This window comes from Polypterus senegalus, chromosome 4 (assembly GCF_016835505.1).
Source record: "Polypterus senegalus isolate Bchr_013 chromosome 4, ASM1683550v1, whole genome shotgun sequence".
NCBI lineage: Eukaryota > Metazoa > Chordata > Cladistia > Polypteriformes > Polypteridae > Polypterus > Polypterus senegalus.
In genome coordinates, this window is record NC_053157.1 from 78,465,476 (window position 1) to 78,491,650 (window position 26,175).

Below are 26,175 nucleotides of genomic sequence, written 5' to 3' on the forward strand. Positions count from 1 at the left end.
ATACACTATACTGCAGAAAAATACACAGAATAAAACAGTAACCATATTTTTCCAGTACAGTTAATAAGTTCATAAGTCATTGTTCTGTTTTATGGTGGCCAGAAAATCAGCGTACATTTAGCTTTCATAAAATATTCCACTCCGGTGGCTTCTGGTTTCCATCAGATAAAGATGTCAGAGGGGAGTTATTTTATCATTGTAAGCCACTATCTCTATCTTTATGCAAAGCTGACCCCTTCAGGTTACTCTGGAGAGTTTTATCCCTGTTTGATGTACCTGATGCATGTGTCAAGTCACTGCATTGTTTAAAGATTAAAATAAAGTATATATGTTAACTGATGTTTTGGATTTGTTTTTGTTATAAGAGCAGTTACAAATGTCATCATTTACTTCAAAGAAAAAAAAAGTCTTGATCACATTGAGTGCAACACATGCAACAACTCTAAACAGAATGCTAATGGACTGTAGGGCATACTCAGTCACATGCAGTACCTATAAATTTAAAGATATTAATTAAACTATCCTGCATGTTTTTTTTTATTTGTAAGAAAAACAAATGACTACCTGGAAAAAAAAGTAATCTGCAAACTTCACATGTACAATATCCACTTTAAAGTATCTGTGAGGCAGCAGCTCTAAGTACTGCACAAGCATGACACACTTCATTAACATGTTTAACAAAGCTGTAAATTCCAGCAACCTGGCAATCCTACACCTTGATACACAATATTGCAAGCATTGTCATTTACCATGCCACCATGAGGAATACTCTCTCATCAGTATTTGATTTCTGCTCTGTGCAACTTGTCAGGCATGCACACCACAGGGCTCACCCCAAGTAAGTAATACCGCTAACAGACTTCTCTCCTTCTTCCATCACAGCCTGGAGAAACCGCCCATTGAGGGCACCAAATTGAAAGAGGCCCTGCCACTACCAGTACACGGCATATAAAAGCAGAGCAGCCACAGAAGATATAGTCACATTATGATGTGGACCTGGCTAGCGCTAACTGAAGACTGTTTTTCTTCCTTGACTGTCCAAAAAAAATATCTATTAGTTTGTTAAAATTCTGCATAGTGAAGTCCTTAACTTTCTGTTATTTTCTATTTTGACTGAATTAAAAGGGGGTTTGTTGCCGAGCTGCCATCACAAGTATCCTTTTTTGTCCTGCAATCATGTTATTTCCCACTGCAAGCTACTGTATGTATTGAGCAAGCCAGTTTAGAATAAAAGAACACCTTAGTGGAAAAAAATAAGGAAAGTCAAACAATGGGTTGAAATGTCTATCTCGAGTAATAATTTAAACAATTACTTGATTCTACTTCAACACAGAACATCATATTAAAAAAAGAAAATTATTTAAAGACTTTTAAAAATGTCCGCATCTCAATTTGTTTGATTTTTTTATTTTACCCTTTTAATCATTTACTGTATACTGTATCTCTCTTCAGACATCACAAGTTTATTATTATATTCATTACATTTTCATTCTCATTTACAAGTGCTGTCTTGTATCAATTGTAAAATTATTGAAAAGAATCATTAACAGCGATCATATTATTTTAAGGCTGTGTGACTGTTCATGTAGTAAATGAGTGAGTAAAGAGAATAAAAAATTGCTGTGTAACTTTCACTTCAGATTGAAAAGTCATGGAAACAATAAGCATTTAGCAGCGAAATTCACCATTTAAGTTGGGTTAGCACTTAGCAGAGTCATTTACTATTTAGGTTAATTTTCTAATTAAACAAGTGATTTCACATTTTTGAAATCACACATTTGAGAAAAGGAGAGCCTTTTTACATTTGGTGTGCAGTTTATATATGTACAATCAATGACGAGAAATAAGTACATTTTACAAATGACACCCCACACAACCCATTTCTTCTTTTAATTGGACTACTAATTTAATTATTTCCCAGTTTTATACACCCAACCATAAACTTCAGACTGGTTATGCAATATTTTTAGTGATTGAAGCAGGAATTTATACAGTATGTGGCAGATGAGTAAGAATTAATTCTTTTTTCATTTCTTTTTTTTAATTTTCTGGTTATTCAGAGAATAATAATCTCTCATATAAGAAAGCACACTCCACAGAAAACATGAATTAAACAATATCAAAAGAAAGTAAGTGTTTAAAGATACAAAAAACATACACATGTGACTTAATTTCTATTATGTGTAAATCTGTCACTGTTTTGCTGTTTCAAATGCAAAATAACTGAAACAAAACCGGTCAGCTAATTTAACAATGAGAAAAACCGAAGGTAACAGTGACTGACTGTGATTGAGAAACTGGTTGGAACTAACATCAGGAGACACAGAGGGCCCCAGGACTGAAGTTGAGAATCATTTCTCTGTGCTATCCTATGTAATACACAGCGCAAATTACTTTTCAAACACTATTATTTCTTAACTAGCCAAAGCCCGCCGTAGCATATGGTGGTGTAAGAATAGGAACGGAAAATGGTGAGAAAGGAATTCGGTATAACAAAGGCTTAGGAAACCACCGTCGCAGTATAACGAAAATAGCAAGGAGCAAAACCAATGCCAATGGTCGAGAGAGTACCTTCCTGTAGCAGGCTATGGAAAACATAGACATATATAGATAGACGCCGCATTCACTGTGTTGCCCAGTCGACACGATAAGTCAGCGCGTCCGCAGTATTGCGAGTGGTAAAAGTGCCATTTAAACTAATACAGGTAGATGTGGAAACCGGGTTTTCTGATGAAGAAACAATAACGCTTTAAACAGTATTGTTTACATACAACAGATTTTGGCGAATTGTTTACATGCAATTATTTATATCCATTTATACACTAATAATGGCAATTATTAAATAATAATAATAATAATTATTATTATTAAATAATTCTTCCTGTATAAGTAACATTTCTCGGACTGCTTTCTTCTATCTCCGAAACATTTCTAGACTTCGTCCTGTTCAACACAGTACTAAAGTACTGGTTAATGCCCAAGGCACCTCACGTATAGATTACTGTAATGCTATTCTATCTGTCATCCCACAAAAACATATACATCACTTACAATTTATTCAAAATTCTGCTGCCAGGATAATAACCTGCTGTTCTAAATCCACTGAACATACTAAACCTATTCTCTCTCAACTTCACTGGTTCCCAGTTAAATACAGAATACAATACAAAATACTGCTCTTAACATTTAAAGCTCTCCACAACCTCACTGATCTCCTACAGACTTACACTCCCTCTCGCTCACTCAGATCCTCATCTGCAGCTCTACTTTCTGTACCACACATCAAACTCTGTGCTATGGGAGCTCAAGCGTCTCTCACAGTGCTCCTCAACTCGGGAATTCTCTTCTCTCTTGTATACATCAGCTCGATTCAATAACACATTTTAAAACTACCCTCAAAACTTATCTTTTCAAGCTGGCATACCAATTGTGAATTTTGTACTGTACCTGCCAGTTATCTTTGTTTGTTTGCTAATTATTGCTGTTTGCTCTGTCGTGTGTATCCCATGGTTGGGCGACTTTGTCGATTATATATATAGAAAAGCAGCCGGTATCGAAAAGGACAATGAAAAGTCAACGTGGCTCTGAGGTTCATATGGACTGTAGCAGAGACGAAAGCGACTGAGGTTGTGTTTGGTGAGGTGTTCTGTGCGGGCACATGAGCAGGCAGTAAGCATGCCTCAAGAGCGAGGGTGGACGCGGCAGGAGAGTTAGAGTTGGCGGGCGGGGCTCTGTCGTGCATATCCCATGACGCGGGAGGAGGGTTAAAGTTGGCGGGCAGGGCTCTGTCGTGCGTATCCCATGGTCTTAGAATTGGTGGGCGGGGCTCTGTGAGTTGGCAGGTGTGGCCCTCTGTCTTGCGTGCCCTTAGTGAATTATATATATAGATTTTCTTTATATACCTGTCAATGCTTTGTTGAATTACACATAAACTTAAAGATAGAAAATATTCTGAAAGCATATTTTAAGATGAATTTAAATTTTGAACAAAACATTTATTATATGTTTTACTCTATCAACTATAAATTACAAGTATCTTAATAAAATAATAAACATACATTATTTAACAAGTATCCCCAATCAAATCTTACTGCGTTTCACTTAGCGCTAATTTCTGCATGTTACGCCAGCATCCTCAATGTGCTGACAGTTGGTTTTACCCCATCCTGAAAAAGAGCAGTCATAAATTGAGCTTTCTTTTCCAGTACATGCAACTTCATCCATCCAGATAGGGCCAGAACCTAAAATTAGAAATACATAAAATATTTGCATTACTAACATTTTTGTCATAAATAATATTGAAAGAAAATAAAAACAGAAAAATATTAATAGGATTTGTTTCAGATATTTTTTGCTTTGTTTTTTCTAACAGTGAATTGGGTTATTTTAAATTCAGTCCTAAAAATTAGATTTAATTCTGTATAGATTTTTAAATGTTATTATAAAAGTTGCAATATGCATCAAATGTCAATAATTATGCAGTAGTTGATAATAAATTGTCCTATCAGCTGCAAGATGCATTTAGGTTGGTAAAATACATTTTTGTAATTATTTTTCAGATTTACTAACCTTTTTTAAAAATCAGACATGGGTTGTAGGGATATTATTTTATGTAAAGAGTAAAGAAATTAGTCAACAAGGAGTGGCTCAGAAAGGGGGTTATTTAAAGAAACATGTTTTAGCTGAAATATAAAGCCAGAATATGTGATGAAATACATTCCTATCATAAATTCGGTTGAGGTAGCTTTCTCAATGAAAAATAGACTAAAAATAAATATTGATCAATTGATGTTGATTTAAAAATAAATTTAACCATTAAAATCAAAAAGGCTTGAGATGTTTAAAAGTTAATAAAACTGAAAATACCTTCTCCAAATAAGGCACGGAAATGAACATTCAAAGCAGATTTGTATCCAAGCATTCTGCAGATAACCATCCCATCATTGATATCCCATTTGTCATCACAGATGGTTCCCCACTGTCCTGCATAAAACACCTCTACCCTGCCGCTGTTTACGTTGTGACCGCCCTTCAGTCGAACTACTGCTAAACAAATAAATAAACATATTAATAATGAGAAAAAATACAAAACACAGTAAAGCAATGAAAGCAAAATGAGGTTTAATGTTAGAATACTAGCTTTTCTGGTAGATTTTCATGCTGGTTCAGAAAAGAAAACAATAGTTTTAATGCCCTTTATAAGAAATCTTAATAAATAAAAAAATCTTAATAAATTAAATCTAAATAAATACATTAAAACTTAAGAAACAAATTGCTGACAATGGCTTACATACAGTACAAATACTGTATACCTTTCATACATACAAATATTCTCAAATCTGCTTAATTCAACACAGGGTCATGTAGAGGTGAAGACAAGTGCAAGGCCGGGATCAGCCCTGGAGAGAACACATACGTGGACACAACAACACTCTTTTAATTAGATTTTTTTTCACTCATATGAAATGAAATGAGTAAGATGGAAATTGAATTGTAGTAGTTATGTATTTATCTATCCACCCATTCCCTTGGTCTCAGGGCCACACAGCCTAAATGCACAGCACTGAGTGTAAGGCAGAAACCAACCCTACAACTCCTGCAGAAGCACCTTGGAGGAATGGTAAAACATTTTTAGGCATGCACAGCTAGTCCAGCTATGTCTGAATTACTACTAGTTGACACTCCTTCAAGGATATCTGTCTATGGTAAGGTACATACACTACCGGTCAAACGTTTTACAGCACAACTGTTTATTTTTCAGTTTTTATGGAAATATATGAAGTATTCTGTCTTAATGCTTTATCAACACAAGGCATAAAATAAATAAACAATGGTGAATAAAAAATTCACTGTTGTGCTGTGATGTACCTATCATGCAAGCTGGTGACCCTCAGAAACTTGCCTAATGATTGAGTTCTGACTTTGGGTCTGCCAGAGCTCTTCCTATCAGAGATTCTTCCAGTTTCCAATTACCTATGGATTGTGTAGGACACCATACTCACAGACACTTTGACTTTTTTTTGCAATTTCTCTAAATGAAAGGCCTACACTTCTAAGAGTAATAATGTTCTGTCTCCTTTAATTTTTTATTTTATGTTTTCTTGCCATTATCACTGGCATATACAACTTTCTACAGTGTAATATTGTCCAAGTAGTACTTCAGAGGGTGTTGTAACAACAGTCTATTTCAACTCTGCTTTAAGACAGATGAAGGGTTTTTAAGGAATCAACAGAAGTTGGGCCACCTGTGCAAATTGTGTGCGTCAACTTGCAAGGCTTAATTTACTTTAATTGTTACGGAATATTTGCAGGTTGTAACCTAATAGTTGTTCCTTGAAGAAGGCTCATTTGCTTAATTTCCTTTATTCAGTTTCGGACAAGCAAAAGTTTAAATTTAAACCTGTGGCAGTTTACTGCTTACCTTTTCATAATTTTAAGTTATTCATTGCATTTCAACTGATTAAATTCAAAGAAAAACAGGAAAAAAACTGAGGTGTTCAAAAACGTTTAGTCAGTAGTGTAATATACCCACACAGGGACTCATATCACTTATAGCAATTCTTATCAACCTTGATCATTTCTACAATGTGTGAGAAAAATAGAGTATACAAAGAATAACCGAGGCCAACTTGGAGAGAATGTGCAGACTACACTTAGGTGGCAATCTGAGCAGAAACTGTATCAAAGCTGCTGGAGCTGTGAGGAAGCAGGATCCAATCCTACACAAGTTACAAAAGCAAAAACTACCTTTGGGTGAATTACTGAAAACCTACTTAATGAGGTTAAGTAAGCAAGCTTTTAAAAATTTTGTATTATAATTATATATTTTTAATCATTTTACTTAATCTTCTATATTGTGGTGATTCAGTTCTTAAAAGGAAACTGTGAATCATGCACCTGACGCAATGTGGCGCTTGAAGATTTTGAAGATTTTCAGAAATGGCTGTGTGGAGGTAGAAATAGTTCTGAGGGGGAGCTGAGAAAAAAAAGATGTTCTCCAGGTAAAACTTTCATTCTGAAGTTAAACATTCTGTATATTTAAAGTATCTAAAAAATTTCCATTATGAAATGTGTGAAAAAACACATTTAAATGTGACTGTGGTAGTCTAATAAATATTATACATAATATGGCTTTTTCCGGTGACACTAACAAGTGGCTATGTGGTTGCTTTGGCTTCTCTCGGGGTGACTTAAATCCCCACAACCAATGCTTGCAAGACAGAATCTAGGAAGCACTTCATCTTGCAAATGATTAATTATGGAACAAGCTACTAAATCACATAGTCAAAAAAGAAACCTCCATAAGTTTAAATTTTTAAGAATCTGCATGGGATATTGAAATAACTTAGATATTACTTAAACAAATAACCCTTATGGGTCCTGTTTATCAAACTTTGTTTTTTTGGGTTCTATTGCTCATTTTAAACAGTCTAAATGTTAATTTATTATAAATCTATATTTTAACTTGTTCAAAACACCATGGTGCAGCTGTAGGAATAAGGATTTAAATGTTGTCACAGTTATTGGTTATGAGAACTTTGCATGTGACAGCACACTGTCATGCATGCATGTCCAAGGATTATCATCCAAGCCCTTCCCAGCCCTTTCACCCTGAGCCAAGAGGGGCCGTTACTGCTAACAGACTTGTCATTTTCTATCTCCACAGTCTCAAGAAACCACCCAGTGAGGTCAACTGACCCTGACCCTTCTGGTCCCAGAGCTTTAATAGGATGACCACCCAGCTAGAGATGTCATTATCACTGAGATGACTTACGAAAGAAGCTCTGAGTCAGACTATCCTAAAAACTTAGAGGCCACTCTGCTATGTGGCATTTACTTTTGTTGTTTTTTTTCTCATACTATCAAACGTTTTTGTTTGGACCTTATGAGTAAATGGGCAATATTCCTGTTTTGTTGACCCTCTTTCACTCGGATAACCACAACAGTAACGCAAAGATTAGATCGGCTTCCTCAAAGATCTATCATTTATTTCAATGTCTGAATCCAATCGTTTTCCATGTGAAGTTTTCATGTTCTTTATGTGTCTGAAAGGGTTTTTCCTTTGGTCATACTGTAGTTACACTAATCTTGTATATTGTGTTAATGCTCCCTCCAGCACCCTAAAATTGAGAGAGCAATGACCGAAGTTCCCATAGCAATTCTGGGGAAAAATTTAATTGGTAAATTGAGGTCATACCAGACATGTTTGAATCTATACATTGCTACAGGTTACTTATAAAGGCAAATCTGTATTTGACATTTCGACCTAGAAGGTAGCCTACAGTGATAGTGACAGCAAAATCATAACTGTACCTAAAAAGTCTGACAAACCATAAACATAAACATTTCATTTAGGTAAAAATGAATTTCATAAACCTTGATGCAACTGAAATATAATAATCATCTTTAAACAGTGACCCATGATTTGTACTTACTACATCCATCCAGTGAATGAAGAGAAAACAATATTACCATTTGCTTAACTCACAAGAGCAGACAGATTTTCAAATAAGAAGCAGAATAAATAAATGGCCAAGTATAATATTTTTGTCTCATTTGTTTAACTGGTTTCTCTTCATCTACTTTTAGGACTTGAGTGAAAATCTGATGATGTTTTAGGTCATATTTTTTGCAGAAATATAGAAAATTCTAAAGGGTTCACAAACTTTCAAGCACAACCGTAAATTTTAAAGTAAGACCATTTGGGAGACTTTTATATTTTGACTTTAACAGTACATTCTGTTATGAACTGTAAGTCCCAAAGCACTAAATGGTTACAAGAACCATTCCAAAATTGCCTTCTAAATGGTGAAATCCTGTCAAAGATCTTGGCTAAACACAAAAAAGGCCATGAAGAATCTTTATAAAATAAAAGATTTATTATTACAAGAATGTCTTCTAAGTACATAGAGTTCCTTATAGCACACAAGGTCAGAAGGAGATGCCAGCAAGCATAAGACAAACAAGTCCCAAAACACAATACAATGGCAAAGTTAAAAAACAGAGCAAAATGGGCAAAAATCCAATAAATCAACAACTCCCTAACACGTGCAAAATGAACAACAAGGAACTGTGGAAGATCCTCTGGATTTTTAGTGTGGAGGGCAGTTCCTGGCAGTGTTTGGCAGGTGGGCCCACCTATTGGGAGATCACCCAGAAAACACATGGAATATAGATCAGGTACAGAAAACAAAGCAGACAATAAACAAAAGTAACATTAACATACTGTACTCAAAATTAAACTAAATTACATAAAACAAGACTTTGAAATTATATCACTCATTTGAAGTCTAGTATCATTATTATTATTATTATTGTTATTATTGTTGCTGATTTGTTTTTGTTGTTGTCGTTTTTGCTTAAGAAATAAATTGTGCACTACAAATACAGTACAAGTTTCAAGCAAAGAATTTAGATGAATCCTGTTGTTGTTTTAGATACTGTAGGATGAATATTTTGTAAAAGTCAAAAATGAGAAAAAAAAAACAGCCTACAAAGTCTTTTGACAAGTATGGAAAGCCTCCACTCCACTGCATATCAAAGACAAGGCTTCTCACACATGTCAGAGTTTTTGATGTATTGTTTATATAAAACCATTATTACAGTACACTAAAACTGAATCTTTTGATACCAAAGATGAGCCTCTGAGCTCAAGTAATACATGTTTTCAATTGTAGGCTGCTGAATGTGGCCAGACTAACTATTAACATACGTTGTTGCCAATAATTCCCTTTCCCCCACCTAGCAGGTATGAATAATTGGCCCCCGTGCCTCAGAGTATCTAGTTTTTCTCTAACATCTGCAAGACATGCATGTCAGGTTAGCTGACAAATCCAAATTGCCTGCGTTTGGATGTAAATGTGAGTACATGCGCATTGTACCCCTGAAATGGATATGCGTCCACATCTGAGCTGGTATCTGCCTTGCATCCATAGTCCCCAGCGACCCTCGGCTGCCAAGCAAGATTAAGCATGTAAATGTTATATTACATAAAAAACCTGAATGAAAAGATATGTTTAATTAATTTCAAATATAAAACAAAGGAATTCAAATTATATCTTAGGCAGTAAAGGAAAATTATTTGGTAAAACTTGCTCCTACAGTAGATTGTCTTGTACTTAAATAAGGAAAACAATTGTCTATATGAATGTGAAGTGCCTTTATTCTCTCTTGTACTGAAAAACTGTTTTCTGGACAATATTCTAAGATAAACATCACCTAAGCAAAAAAGTGACAAATATTAAAATATTTAAAATAGCTTTCTGGCCACTTAAAGTACAAACATACCAATTTTAAGAATTAAAAGTTGTATGCGGTTTACAATTTTATGCTCTGGAACAACACTGACAAATTTTTTGTAACTGTGATCTGAAAAAGTATTTGCACAGAAAGTGTTATCTGAATGAGTTTTTTTACTGTACTAATATTATGTGAATCTTTTCAGTGTGCAAAGGCCAATTTCGCAATGTGTATCTCTCAATAATAAAAAGTTGTATGAGAGAGAAAAACAATATTCCAAAAGAACTTGCAATTAGTATACAAGGGAGTCTGGTCTGGAGGTTTGTAAGATTCATGGATAAAAGAAAGCTTTATTCAAGCAAAACTAGGAACTTTTGGAGATTTACAATTTGCTTGTTGGACAAAAAACAATGATATTTGTTTTTAAGTTATGAGTTGCTATAATTGACAAGTTATGAGTTGCTATAATTGACAAGTACAATTATTTAATATAAAAAGAGGCAGTTCGTATAAAGCTTAGCAGACACACAGAATAAAAGAGGTGATTTTTTTACTGTTGTATATAATCTCTATTTCTCACTCTGTGAAGGGAGTTGCAGGAGTAAAAGTGATGCCAGTTTTATGCATGATTAGGATGTCATTTATTGTTTCCATTCATTACACTATGACTATTTTAAACAGATCATGTTTGTTAAAAAGAATGTAAATACATTGATTAGATTTACATGCAAAATCAGAGAATCAGAAATGTGTAGATGCAAAAAAAAAAAAAGAAACAAAAATTGGTAAGGAATGTTCCCTATAGTACTTCAATGTATATTTCAGTTTCTGGTAGTGTAGGAAATCACTCAGCAGATGATTTTACAATATAATGCAATTGTTTGTAGTGCACACCAATATACAGTCAAGTACATTTACTTTTCTTTATTATATACACAAGTAAATGTAGCGTGAAATGAACAAGAAATTCCATCCATCTATCCATTGTTCAACCCGCTATATCCTAACACAGGGTCACATGGGTCTGCTGGAGCCAATCCCAGTCAACACAGGGTACAAGGCAGGGCACAAGCCCACCACAGGGCACACACACTAGGGACAATTTAGGATCACCAATGCACCTAACCTGCATGTCTTTGGACAGTGGGAGGAAACCAGAGCACCCAGAGGAAAGACACGCAGACACAGGGAGAACATGCAAACTCCACGCAGGGCCGACCCGGGAATCAAACCTGGGTCTCCTAACTGTGAGGCAGCAGTGCTACCACTGCGCCACTGTGCCACCCGAACAAGAAATTGAATAAAGTGAATAACGTAAGTAAGATTTAATTTGAAACTAAAGACATTGGATGAAATTAAGTAAACAAGCTGCATGGCTAGATAGATCGGTACAGGGATGGCTTAATGTCTCTGTGCTTTCTCTTCATCATCCAGCATGTGCTCTAGTAGGGCAAAAAAGCTCTCAGGTATCTTCATTAATAAATTATTTGGAGTGTGTAGGTGCATGTGCATCTGTGTGTATATGTGTATATTTGCATAATTTATTTATTTATTTATTTTTATTTTTTATTAATTTTATTACAATCCATACAAAGCAATCAAGTTTTACAAAAAAAGAATTAGTTAAGAACAGATCGATCCCCAGCCCTGAGAGAGAGAGCAAGCCAAACGGTGTAAAATTTAAGGCTTGTAAACATACCTAAATTAATAAATTCTCTGTGCTTTATAAACTTATTTTAAAATATTACTGATTAGATCCTGCCATGTTTTGAAAAAGTCTGTACGGATCCTCTAACTGAGTATTTGATTTTTCCAATTTTAAATAATATAACACATCAGTTTCCCACTGACTTAAAAGAGGAGAGTTTGGGTTCTTCCAGTTTATCAGAATAAGTCTGCGTGCCAACAGTGTAGTGAATGCAATCACAATTTGTTTGTCTTTCTCCACTTTAAGCCCCTCTGGAAGAACCCCAAACACAGCTGTTAATGGGTTAGGAGGGATTGTGAGTCCAAGGCTGTCTGAGAGGTAATAAAAATTTTTGTCCAGAATAATGTTAATTTGGTGCAGGCCCAGAACATGTGACCCAGTGAGGCTGGGACTTGGTTGCAACGTTCGCAGGTTGGATCATGCCCTGGAAACATTTTGGAGAGTTTTAGTCGAGACAGATGTGCTCGATATATAATTTTGAGTTGTATAATTGTATGCTTTGTGCATATGGAGCTCGAGTGAATTCTCTGCATTGCTACTTTCCCACTCCTTTTCTGATATATTAATTGAGAGATCTTTTCCCAGTGTCCTCTTGGATCTTTGAAAGGAAGGGATTGTAAAATGATTTTATATATTGTAGAGATGGAGTCTAATCCTTGAAATTGAGCAATATTTTTCCAGCGTGGATGAGGGTGCAAGATGAGGAAAATCTGGAAGGTTCTGTTTAACAAAGTTCCTGATTTGAAGATAGTGAAAGAAATGTGTAGCTGGAATGTTAAATTTGGAATGTAATTGTTCATAGGATGCAAAGACGTTGTCTATATAAAGATCTCTAAGCAAGTTAATTCCAAATTTTTCCAGATATTAAAACTGCATATGTTTGTGAAGGTTGAAAGAGGTGGTTCTCTTGCAGGGTGCCACAGATAGAAGCTTCTCCGTCTTAAAATGCTTTCTACATTGGTTCCAGATTCTAAGTGAGTGGAGCACAATTGGGTTATTAGTGTATTGCCGATAGCGTGTGTTTATTGGAGCACAGAGCAAGGAATACAAAGAAGTACTGCAGGATTTTACTTCTATTGCGGTCCAAGCCTGTGTATGTTCTTCTATTTGTGTCCAGGTTCTTATCGCCTGTATATTTGCTGCCCAGTAATAAAACTGGAAGTTAGGTAGAGCCATGCCACCTTCTGCCTTTTGTCTTTGTAGGGTCGCTCTTTTGATGCGTGGATGTTTTGAATTCCAAATAAATGAGGTTATTGTTGAATCTAATTGCTTAAAGAATGATTTATTAATGTATATTGGTATGTTTTGAAATAAAAAGGAGCTTAGGAAGAATATTCATCTTAACAGTGTTAATTCTTCCAGCTAGTGTGAGATGAAGGGTTGACCATCTATGCAAGTCTTGTTTAATTTTTTCCATGCAGAGCGAAATTTTGTTGATAAAGAGCTTTATGTTTACTTGTGATGTTTACCCCTAGGTATTTAAACTGTTCTGCAATGATAAAAGGTAGGGTGTCTAATCTAATATTATATGCTTGAGAATTCACTGGAAAGAGTACACTTTTATTCAGATTAATTCTGAGACCAGAGATCTTTTGAAATTCTGTGAGTGCTGCTAAGACTGCAGGCACAGAATTTTCTGGGTCCGATATATACAGTACCATGTCATCTGCATATAATGAGATTTTCTGTTCCAGTCCTTCTCTGCTAATCCCCTTTATCTGATCAGTATTTCGACAATGTATTGCCAGTGGTTCAATGGCAATGCAAACAGCAGCGGTGACAAGGGCATCCTTGTCTTGTGCCACGTTCTAGTTTAAAGTAGTCTGAGCAAATGTTATTGATGCAAACTGAAGCTTCTGGGTTAGTATACAGTAATTTAATCCATGCACAAATGTTGGGCCAAACCCAAACTTCTCCAATATAGTAAAAGGTATTTCCATTCAATCATGTCGAATGCTTTTCTGCATCCAATGATAATAATATTTCTGGGGTGTTTGATTTAGTTGGTGAGTATATTACATTAAACAGGCGTCGAAGATTTGAAGATAAGTGTCGGCCCCTAATAAATCCAGTTTGGTCTTGTGATATTACGAGGGAGCACTTTCTCCATCCTTCTAGCTATGATTTTAGAGAGTATTTTAACGTCGTTATTCAGAAGTGAAATTGGTCTGTATGATGCACATTGTAATAAGTCCTTATTTTGTTTTGGAAAGACAGTGATTAGTGCTTGGCGAAAGGTTTGTGGAAGAGATTGGTTATCTCTGGCTTCTGTAAATGTTGCTAATAGGAGGGAGCTAGCTGAGCGGAGAATTTCTTGTAAAACTCTGCAGGGTAGCCATCAGGGCCTGCTGCTTTTCCACCTTGGAGTGACTTTATAGCATCTAGTAATTCTGATAATGACAGAGGTTTATCAAGTTCCTCCACACTAAAAGCGTCTATTTGTGGTATCTGTAATGTATCCAGAAATGCATTAGATTGTATATTGTCTTCTTTAAACTCAGTAGTATATAGGGATTTATAGTAGTCTCTGAAAGTGTGCATTATATTTTTGTGTTCGATGATTTTATCTCCGTTAGTGTTAGTGATTACGAGATTGCGTTGCACTTCTTGCTTGTGAATTTGTTGAGCTAAAAGCTTATTAGCTTTCTCTCCATGTTCATAATAATGATGTCTGGATTTGTAAATTAGTTGTTCGGTTTCTTTAGTTGTCAAGAGGTTTAATTCTGAATGTAGAGCCTGCCTCCTCTATGTAGAGTCTCGCTTGGTAGTCTGGCATGTTCTTCATCTATTTTAGTAATTTCGCTTTTATCTCTGCTACTTTCTTGCTTCGGATTTATTTCTGTGGGAAAGATATGAGATAATCTGTCCTCTTAAGAAGGCCTTAAGAGTTTCCCAGAGTATTCCTGCAGAGATCTCAGGGGATGTATTTGTCTCTAGAAAGAATTTGATTTGTTTGGATATAAATTCAGTACAATTCTCGTCAGCTAATAGAAGCGGTTGAGGCCATCTGCGGGTGAGTGTATGGGGCTTAGTAATTTCAGCTCCAAGATCATAGGTGCATGGTCTGAAATAACAATAGCATCGTATTTACAAGATTTAATCTTAGGCAAGAAGTTATTGTCTATAAAGAAGTAATCAATCCTTGAGTAGCAATGATGTACTGGTGAGTAGAAAGAATATGTTCTTGAATTTGGGTTTAAAAACCTCCAGGGATCTGATAAGTTGTGATCAGTTATAAACTTTGTAATTATCTTTGCGTGTTAGTTGCCGTTCCCCCTGTGGAGGAAGTCCTATCTAAAAGTGGATTTAAAACACAATTAAAGTCCCCAGCCATTATAACTTTATGAGTGTTCAGATTGGGAATGGATGCAAATAAATTTTGTATAAATTCCTTATCATCAACATTAGGTGCATAAACATTTATCAAAATCATTTTACAGTTAGATAAGTCTCCCATGACCATTACATATCTCCCTTCAGGATCCAATACTACATCTGATGCTACAAATGGTACTGTTCTATGTATGAGAATTCCCACCCTCTAGTTTTCTTTGTAAAACTAGAATGGAACATTTGGCCAGTCCAGTCTTTTGCAGCGGAACTGATCCTTGCTTAGTAAGTGGGTTTCCTGTAAAAATACTATTTTAGCATTTAGACCTGTTAGGTGAGAAAGTACTTTCTTTCTCTTTAATTCGTGATTCAGGCCTTTAACATTCCAGCTTACGAAGTTAACTGTCCCATCATGGAGACACTGATTCTGAGTTTTTGATGTCATTTTATAGTCTTAACTGGAAGTGAGATAGTTTAGGTCTTAATTTCCTATTTCCCCAAGAGTTGTTGCCATGCAGCTTATTATTACGTTGATAGTTATAATTATAAAGATTGAGATGATAGATTAGGTATAGATCAAGCCTGCTCTCTTTCTCTCCCCCCCTTAACCCCCACCCTCCCTTTTTGCCTCCCCAAGTGAGGCTAAAACCCACTTCACGCAGTCCCAGTCCTCTGACATACCCAGAGACAGAGCACGTCCAAAGCACAACAAGCCCCATGTAGTGGCGCTTTATGGTTAAAAGATAGAGATATCTGTTACCAATATAGTCTTTAAAAAGAAAAAAAAAGAATTTTGCACTTAAAATATATATATAGTCTTCAGCAATTTTAGTGCATTAAGATGATACACCCAGATAATAAACCCAGGTGATGGTGTTAAAGATGTGTCCAAAATAAGCATAACAAGTCTTAATGCAGTAATAGCAATAACAGTAAACCAAGGGTATGATATTGAACAGTCTCGTTTAGGGTACACATGAAATAATTAGAAAAGAAAAAGAGAAAAAAAAAGGAGGAAAAGTAATTAAGCACAATAAAACATAAACAGATAGCCCTAGTAATACTAAGTAATAATAAGAATATATGAGAATATATGCTGATAAAAACCCATATTTTAAAAGAATAGATCAGACAGTAGATTATTAATCCTAGCTTTATCATTTATCATTTACCGCCATGACTCACTATTATGTATCAGAATAGTCCCGGGATCAGCTTTCTTAATTCATTTTCTGCTTCTTCCTTGCTAGCGAAGACATAGAAATGACTTTGCCATTCCACTTTCAGTTTTGCCGGAATGATAATCGTTCAAACGAACTATAAAAGATCTTGGTCGGGGTCTGACGGTGTTTGATCCGCATACGCGGTAAGCCGCAGCTATCTCAGATTCTGCTTTAAAGTCGCCCCCGATTATTTTAGAAAAAAGTTCAGCTGCGAATTTCACAGTTTTTGAACTTTCTCGATTCTCCGTCAGACCTTCAAATCTGACATTATACCTTCTACTCCCATCTTCTAAAGCAGCCAGTTTGTCTCCAAGTTTTTCTCCGAGTTTTTTGCATTCGGAACTGACATTTACTGCTCTTTCCTAGGCACTGGCAGCTAAATGTCCAGCCATTGCAATCCGATTCGTGTATGTCTCCTTAAGATGCTCCAATTGATCAGCAAGCGTGCTCAGTTTAACCGAGTTTTCCTGAATGCGCTTTTCAATTTTACCCAGCACCTGTCGAAGTTCAAGTTGCACCTCTTGACGCAGCCTTTCATTTGCCTGTTGGAATTCCTGTCGTAGCCATTCATTGGCCTGTTTCATCTCGTTTCAATTCCTGTTTCAGTCTCTCAAGTGCCTTTGCCGTTGCTTTCTCATTATTTGCATAATTTATATTATCTCAGAAATTAATAATGGAAAAATTTAGTAAATCAATAGGCCTAGTCTGATGACTAAATTGATCAGACTGCAGAAATCTTGGATAAATTAAAAAACATCTATGGGATTTATTGTTGGGACACAGATTTAAATCATTTTTGAAGGAGATGTACATAAGTACTTGACCAAAACAACCAAAAAAATTAGACCCGGAGTAAGACAAATTCAAAGCAACTTGTTTAAAGAAGGTAGATCGATTTTTTTAAGTTATCATTGTACACAGGTTTCCACAGATACACAAGTACAGACATCGTGTTAAAGTCAACTTTTCTCAGTGTTTTGAAAATAGAACCAGAATCAGGACTTTTGACCTCTAAATCCCATTTTCATGGAAGTAAAAAAAGAAGTGTATTATTTACTACATTTGATTTATTTTACCAAATGAAGTTATGAAAACCACATATTAATAACATGCAATTGCTTAATGAGTATTTTGTTCCAAGTGGAAAATATACATTCTATGGGTTTGTGTTTTACTGGTTAATAAAAGCTCCTTGGTAACACTTTAGTTTAGGTACTGCATCTATTACACATTTATGCTTACTGTATCTTGGTGATAATACACTTACAAAGCATCAGTAAAATGGCTATTAATCTGTGAATAATGTAGCCTGCTAAAATAATTTCACTTGGAATGTTTCAAAGTGGCTTAAGTGAGACATGTTTCTCTTGATATTACTTCATTATAATACATATGAATCCTTAATATTCATAAGCAATTTTTCCAGCATATAAAATGCCACACTGCACAGAGTTGAATAACCACTTTACTGATGATTTATAACCATAATTAAGACTGGAAGAACTTCTTGTCAAGGTCTTAACTTTACGCAGGAATAAAAGTTATGCTTAAACATTTAGCAAAGTTGAACATGAACTGGTAAAGTTATGGGCATAAGAGGTGTAGGAGACACATAGAATGGACAAGCAGAGTGAACAGAAAGGCATTCTGGCTAAGAGAGGGAAGGATATTGCACCCGGACAAGGCAGCCTTAATGGATGATGGATGGACATCCCTGCCATAGGAGATGGTTCCTTACCTGGAAGCCCAAAACAAATGGACAGGCATCCTTACCAGGACATGTGCTTAATAACTTCCTTGGTCAGGATGGTCTCTGAAAGATGTTTAGCAGCCCTCCATATTGCCACCCATTTGGGAACCAGCAGGGTTCTGTGGGTGCCTCAAGGGGGAGCTGCAGTGAGAGCTGCTACCTGCTATATCTGACTTTTGTATGAACCGGAAGTACTTCCAACAGGCAGCCGCCCTAGCACTGGAGGTAGTCCTGGGTCCTCAATAAAAGGGACCACACTCCCTTATCCAGGCGAGCTGGGAGGAAGGAAGGCAACTCTCGTCTGAGGAGGAGGGCAGGCTGGTGGTGATAGGAGAGGAATTGTAAGGAGAATTTTAAGAGATTACCTGTGCTTTGGTTACTTTGGAGGTATTGTGGTTAATAAACATCCATTTATTTGAACCTGGGACTGCATTTGTGTTATCATGTTGGAGTTTGGGGCTCGTTGGTACCCCAGTTCCATCACAGAGGCAAAACAGAAGTGCTAATTCTCACAGAAAAAAACCTTTAACATTGTGCAATCTAGAAAAACCTTTCAGAAAACCCACTGCCATTCATAAAAATGAGGGGATAAATTCAGGTGGTGGTCTAGGCAAGCATAGACCAAAACCTGAAAACTTAGAAACCCACTGCCTGGGACAGAACTCCAGCATTCACACTTACTGTAAAAGGTGACACATAAATGGATCCACTAAAAAGACTAACACTGCTGTTCTCAAGGGGGTTTTGTGTCACTGCATACTGGAAACTATTTTAAAATTATGATTTGTCAGAAATGTATATAAATCTCTAAAGTAGTGCAGGGAATGTGGGTGAACGCTGTGTACATGCTGGTGGATATGGGGTAATACTTAGCAAGAAATTGTGACAGCAAGACTGAAGAATGGGTCCTATGCAGTTCTTTACATATAAGCACAGCCTCCAGTGAAACCAATGCAGGAGACAGAATGAAATTTGCAACATTTTACCCAGAATGCAAAAGACCAGAAGACCCTACACACTCCAAGGATATCTGATTCTATTCTAAGGTGGGGGCTAATGGAGCAAGGCAACACAAGTCTTCCTGGCAGGCAGGTGACAGCACAGACTCTCTAGCCAAAATAGCTGGGAACAGGTTGCTCATTTAAGAATGAGGCCAAGGACATCTTTCAGAATGCTACTAGGTTGTAAACATGTTTCCTGAGTGAGAACAGTTAGTTTGTGTTGTCTATGTAAGAGCAGACCTACACTCAGAGTCACCAGCCTGGTGTCCTTGTAATCAAAAGCTTGGCCATTAGTCACTGTGTGGTGTGGTTTAAACTCCCCAGAACTGACTAGAGTTGCAAGCAGAGTTGGGGAGATGCTCAATGGCAGGAAAAAGAAAGAGCAGGAATGACAAAGAGAGAAAAGTGGGAACTGAGAAAAGAGTGTTTTAGAAGTTGATAGGAATTCATGTTGTGAATGATAGGGGGCGCTCTCGCTCCCTTGAACCCCTGTCCGCCATCCATCACAATGTTTATATGGGAAGATTCAGAAGAGGTGCAGATAAATGGATTTGTGATTGTTTCTTTACTTTGCACTCTCTATCTCTTTTAACCTCAAACCTTTTCATTTAAAATAAACACACACTTTCATATGTGTATTTTCCTTGATATCATTCTAGGTGTAAAGAAAAGTCACATGGTTCCCATCTTTTTAAAGTATAAAGCTGAAAGCTTATTTTAAAATAGTATTATTAGTTTTAAGTCTGCCACTTTACCTACCTTAATTTCATTCATTAATCATTATTAATCATTATCAAGGCTTGTCTGTTGTCCATATTATATACTTAAGTTTACAAAAAATTAAACAGTTGGACAAGTTCATTAACTCACCTTTGTCGTTTATTTCACCTTGGTCTCCCTTTTCTCCCTTTGAGCCTTGAATACCTTAAATTGAGAAAAACAAATTAAATTAGTTGCATTTCATTATGCATATGTGCCACACTGTTGTTGAATACCAAAACTATTAACTTATTACAGTATTTGATTACATTTTTGAGAATGTGCAATAAGATTTCAGGATTATTAAAATGAAGTTTAAACCTAATACACAATTAAACAAGTTGCTCATCCATTCTCTGTTTCACATCTACATTTTCCACAATAAATTAAAGAAGAAAAAAATGTAATTTATTTAAATGGAAATGTTTTACAGAGGATAAAACCTACAGTAATTACCACATTCACATTTGAATAATCTGGTAATGTAGCAATAATTCCAGAATGCACAGGGTAAACTCCAATTATGTGACTTCTGGTTGCAGCTTATTTAAGTGTGTCAAAACTGAGCAGGCTGACGTTGTCAGTAATATTTGGATTGTATGTACCACTTGCATCTTATTGCCATTAGTAAACAGCCAAGTGTATTGTGCAGTACTTTTCTGGGAAAAGATAATTCTGATTAAAACTTTTTTTTTCTCTTGCAACCCTCTTCAGAATATTAATACCATAGTAAACAAGCATATCAGCATCAACTGCTGCACAGTGAACAGTGCATTAGTTAATTTTGCACAAAATGTTCTAAATTTTCCTAGAAAACAAGTAATGTATACACCTGTTTCAATAATAGCAAAGATAATTTAAAAAGGTGGAAGGAATTTTACTGCGAACAATGTTGTCTGTGAGAACATTAATAATTAACAAAAGTTATATAATACATAAAATGTCTGGATGCACAATAGAAAAGATAATAAACATATTTTTTCAAAGTTGAATCAGTACCTTCACATGTATGATTCAGGCCATTTTGAGCTATTATGGGGGCAATTTAGAATACCACATGCAACAATTTGGTGTAATTCTGCACCCATATTGAAATATACAGTAAGCTTTCCTGTAGTAGAATTTAAACATGGTTTCTCTACACTTTAAAAAATCTTGATCAAAACATCTAAAAAACTATGCATTTGACAATTTTCGAATAGATCCAAAACATTAGCAAGGAGTATAACCCACGACTCCATCAAAGAACAAGAAGTAATGCAAGAACTTATCCTCATGTCTGGTTGGATTCTCTCTTCAAAATGCAATATAGGGTGATTACAGCTTGTTTACAATTGCTGAAACACATTTTCTATAATTACATCACCTTTTTCAAAATCATAAACTTAGTTCTAAAAACTGTTAACTATAATCTTCAAAAATGCATCTCTGGCAAAACCCAACAATTGACTCAAAATAATGTTATCTTTGCTCAAAATTGGACTCTTTTGTCAAAACACACAAAACTGCACCAAATATATAGACATTAGACAATACTTTTCTCACCTTGACAATAGTACACTATTGTCAAAATGAACATATCGATGAAACAATAAAACCAGCAAAAGGAAAAATGTATATGTGTAAGTAAACATTGTAGAAGGAACACTATTGTGACAAATATAAATTTGTTTACTTTTATTCAGTAGATAAAAATGTGTTTTTGGAAATGCACATTTCTCTCTATTGCATCCCTTTCCCCAAAAAATATACAAATAATATAATATGAAAAACTATTAAGTAAAGAAAAAAAGGACAGAAATAAAACATATACAAAGATATAAGTATTACAAAATCCATCCATCCATCCATCCATTTTCCAACCCGCTGAATCCGAACACAGGGTCACGGGGGTCTGCTGGAGCCAATCCCAGCCAACACAGGGCACAAGGCAGGAACCAATCCCAGGCAGTGTGCCAACCCACCGCAGGTATTACAAAATGAAACTTAAAAATAGTTATTCTACATCATGTTGCCGCGAGTGTCACGCCAAATGGCCTCATTAACGTCATATGCTATGTCCTCCTTACCCCTGTTGTAGTGAATCAACCCCTGGACGAATTCTAAGGCTATGTCACTGCAAGCCATCACCATTGCCTGAACAAGATTATCCCATTCATAAGGATGTCTGTCATACACCAATAGGGTTGAGGAATGGAGAATATAATGGAACACATTTGTGAATCTGCCATTACCGTTTAACCATTCATAGACCTGAATACTCTGATGAAAGCTGATATTATCCCAGATGAACATATAGGACTGCCCGGGGCAGTCCTGCTTTTTTAGTTCCTGTGCCATCAGTGCATCTCTAAGATCACTGAGAAACATCAGTAGCTGTACTGTGTTATATGGTCCCAAGGTGGCATGAAGATGGTGGGGGATTCCATGGTGGCTAATGTGTGCACAGTGAGTGACATTTTTCCCCACACAAGCCTCTCCTCCTCCTCTTTGCAAGGTTCAAAAAGCCTTGTCTATGTATATCAATTTCTGCACCATCTCCATTGACTCCAGCTCAAACAGTCTCCGAAATAAGGGAAACAAGCAATATTGCAGTATGTAAACAGTACTACTGTGACTATATAGAGAATGTTACGGTTTGCTGTGGTCACATCAGTTCATATAAAGCTGGTCTTACTTGTACACATTGAAACAACAGCTGTTTTTTTATTGCTGTTCTGGAAAGTAGTAGGATAAAGCTGCTTTATTCTGCTACATTGGAGGACACAGTGATGGGTGCTATGGCCCATACTTTAAATTCTTTGGAAAATGTTGTTGTCTTCTATTATCTGACTTAGTATTTGTCTCAAACTGATACAGTTGTCGGAATAACATTCTGCAGGTTTTGTGTGAGTATATGTTGTCTTCCTCCCCTAACTGGATGAATTTTGATTCTATGACACAGTTGTTTTTTCTCAATGATGGGACAATACAAGGACACACAAGTATTTTACACTAGAGACAACAAAATACAATTGTATTGTGCAGTAATATGACTTACCTGTTTTCTTCTCTGAATGTCCTTATTTTGGATACAACTGAGAAGTGGTTCAGAATTGGCTGGAACCACTTTCCAGCTCCACACATGGTCATGCCATGAACCAGAATATGGTCAATTACTGTTGCCCTTTTCTCATCTGTAATTTGATGCTGTCTTCTTCTTTATACCCCTTCACTTACCCCTCTCCTGTTACCACCTCTTCCTCTTCCTTGGATGGTTTTTGAGCTCCATTTTAACAAACAAAAAGCTTACCCATTTTATTTATGCATTGATGTTACATCACTGTTTCCTTATGGTTTAATTCAATAATTGTGCTAAGAATTACGATTGCTTCAGCTCTGTGTTGTTTGTGTTGCACTTAAGATATTGGGGTCCTGTGTTTTGAGTGGCAGCACTTTCTCTGAAACAATATGAGATTAAGTGTACTTTGCAGTGACACTTGTGTTTAGGTTTCTGAAAAGAGTTTATAGTGGATTTGCAATTCTGTGTGTGAGAGGAAATTCTGTCTAAGGTTGAGCAAACAGAGCTTTGGAATATTGCATTTGGAGTATCAGTTTAGTGTCCAGCAATTAAAAAATGTACTGGGCTGCTGGTGAAAGACTGAATAGTTTTAAGTTCCTAGGGCTTTTCACTGATCTTTAATGGTCACTCAATATCACTTACATTATTAAGTGAACACCTTCACATTTAGAAAAGGATGAAGTATTCAGCCTCTCTCTGCAGATCCACATTAACATTTACAGATACACAGTGGACAGCATACTAACTAGCTGCAATTGCTGTCCTGCAAAATGCAATGGCCTGCAACTGGTAGATAAAGGGCCCAATTCATCATGTGCCTTGCCCCCATCCATACATTACATTTATGACCAGAGATTGCAGAAGAAAGCTCTGTTTCCAAGGTGGAAAACTAGCTACTTGAGGCACACATAACTTTAAGAGTGTGATCAAGTAACAAAAAGAATTGTCAGAAAAATGGGTCAAGGTGAAAGGGTCCTTTTCACCTTTATAAGTTAGAAATAGGACTTTGGGCTATGTTATTTTAGCTTAGGGTTTGTGCATTGGCTTTGATGTTTGGTTTTGTTTGATCCTCTGGTTTGCTGACCCTTCTCTTTCAACTATATTTCTGCCTGACCTTTCAACTCTTTAGTCCACCTCATCTTATTTTTTTCTTGTAACCTTTAGAAATGTTGAGTCTTTCTAACAATGTACAAAAACAAATCATGCAAATGTTATCCTTTTGCAACTAGCTAATCTTGCAAAGTAATGCGAAATTTGCCTTGCTGGTAAACAAAAAATACCCATCTGCAGAGGGGCAGTTTCAAGGGTTCACCGACAAAAGCGCGATAGACATATGCGCCCCGACAAAACCGCGACGGACAAATGAGCGCCGACAAACCCGCTAACTGGTTTTCGACAAATGTGCGCCGACAAAATCGCGAGAGAGGCCGAGAGAGTGGGACGCGTACCTGCCCATTATGTACACATTATGTGCTAGGTTATAACTGTTATAACTGCTGATGGCATGCCGCGAACAAATAACTCAGTCGAGGGTTGGCATAACACATCGTATACAAAGCGGAATTACCAGCAGTCAGGCAGCCAGCAAGTCTAAATACGCTCAACTATCAAGATGTCTTGCTGCAATTCTTCCTACATATGCAGGGCGTGATCTTAAGGACTATCTGCGTGCCGTGCTGATCGCATGCCGCATCTCATAATATTGACTTCTAAAATAAACATTATTATATATGCTTTAAACTAGTAATTCATATTTAATGAAACGTTCACGATTTTGTCAGAGCATTTTGACGGCGCGTTTTAATTGGAGCTATTTTGTCGGTGCTCATATGTCTATCGCGCAAATATCGGGTTACAGTTTCAAGTTATTCATATCCTCACCCTTTCCAATGCAGTTAAGCCTGTCTGAGGCAGGACCCTCTTTAGATAAGTATGTAGATAGTGTGTTCAGCAAGATGCAGATCTGATATAGAAATCTGAAAGTTTCTCTTCTTATAATTTGCTTCCCACATTACACTCTTTATTCCCTTCACATGCCACTGTTTACATAATGTCTACCACTTTTTAAAACAATTAACTGTTTCATGTATACCTTGTACCATTGTAAAAATACAAACTGAGTATCCAGCAACTGAGAGTAAGAGCTGCCAGGGCAGGTATCATGCTTGTTTTGAATTCAGCAGTGTAGGAATTTACAACTTCAGGCACACAAGGAGATAGCAAACTGCATATGATCATACAATATGAAAACTTCACCTGAAAAAACAAACATTTCAAGTAACCACACTGGATCCCTGGATTTCACAGTCTACCAGACAGCTGAGTTAACTGTAGAATTAGTAGTCAAATGCCTGTGAGTTAAAATACAGTGGAAAAAATAAAACCAGTACAAACACAACGGTGTTAGTGCATGGTCCCATAATAACAGAGTCATCATCAAATAACAAGGATAAAAGCTTCAGAATGCAAGCCATTTTGCTGTTATTTACCATTATTCATTTTTGTAATGTTATTGAAGTCACTATAGTGAATGACAATAGGTTAATGTCTTTTTATTTAAATTAATATCTAAACACTATACATCTCCAACATGAGGTATTGAAATATCCTTTATCTGCCCCAAGTGTGTCATGAAGATCATTAACTCAACTCATCACTAAAGTCTGGCAGGCTGAATGTACACAATAAATAGCCAGTTGTTTTAGGTGTAAAATTCAGAAGATCAGATGGAAACATATAATAGTATATGACAATGACATTGGTCGTACTTGATAAAACAAGATTTTTTTTTACTATTTACTATTCCACAATGGTAATTGAGTCATTAGTCGCATATAAAATAAACAGTTTTAACCACTAAATCCTTAACATCTTTAATCTGTAGAGTTTTGTCAAAATGGGTTATATAATTCTGAGATGAACTTCAGTCTGTTCATTTTTGTCTTCAGTTATATAGCCATGCAAAAACTTAGAGAATTTTATGGCATACCATCTGTTTCCAAAGATAAAGGTCTGCTCCATGAGCAGAGCAGTGCTAAAATTATGTGACTTTTTCAGTTGTGGAATTCTTGAGCAGTTTTAATTCTCAGGATTCTTCAGTGCTG

General features: G+C 36.2%; 1 protein-coding gene across 3 annotated transcripts in view; it reads right to left on the reverse strand.

Annotated features, from left to right (window-relative positions):
- Window positions 1-3,816: 3,816 nt before the first annotated feature.
- Window positions 3,817-26,175, reverse strand: part of LOC120528581 (macrophage scavenger receptor types I and II-like) — a 61,087-nt gene continuing 38,728 nt past the window's right edge. For 2 of the 3 annotated variants that reach the window (XM_039752759.1, XM_039752758.1), the window contains exons 7-9: window positions 20,122-20,175; window positions 4,867-5,046; window positions 3,817-4,241 (exon numbers count right to left, since the gene is read on the reverse strand). In XM_039752759.1, coding sequence (XP_039608693.1) covers window positions 4,108-4,241; window positions 4,867-5,046; window positions 20,122-20,175 — 368 coding nt within the window. In that variant the 3' untranslated portion in view covers window positions 3,817-4,107. The remainder of the gene's footprint in view (window positions 4,242-4,866; window positions 5,047-20,121; window positions 20,176-26,175) is intronic. The other variant, XM_039752760.1, reaches the window with a different exon arrangement.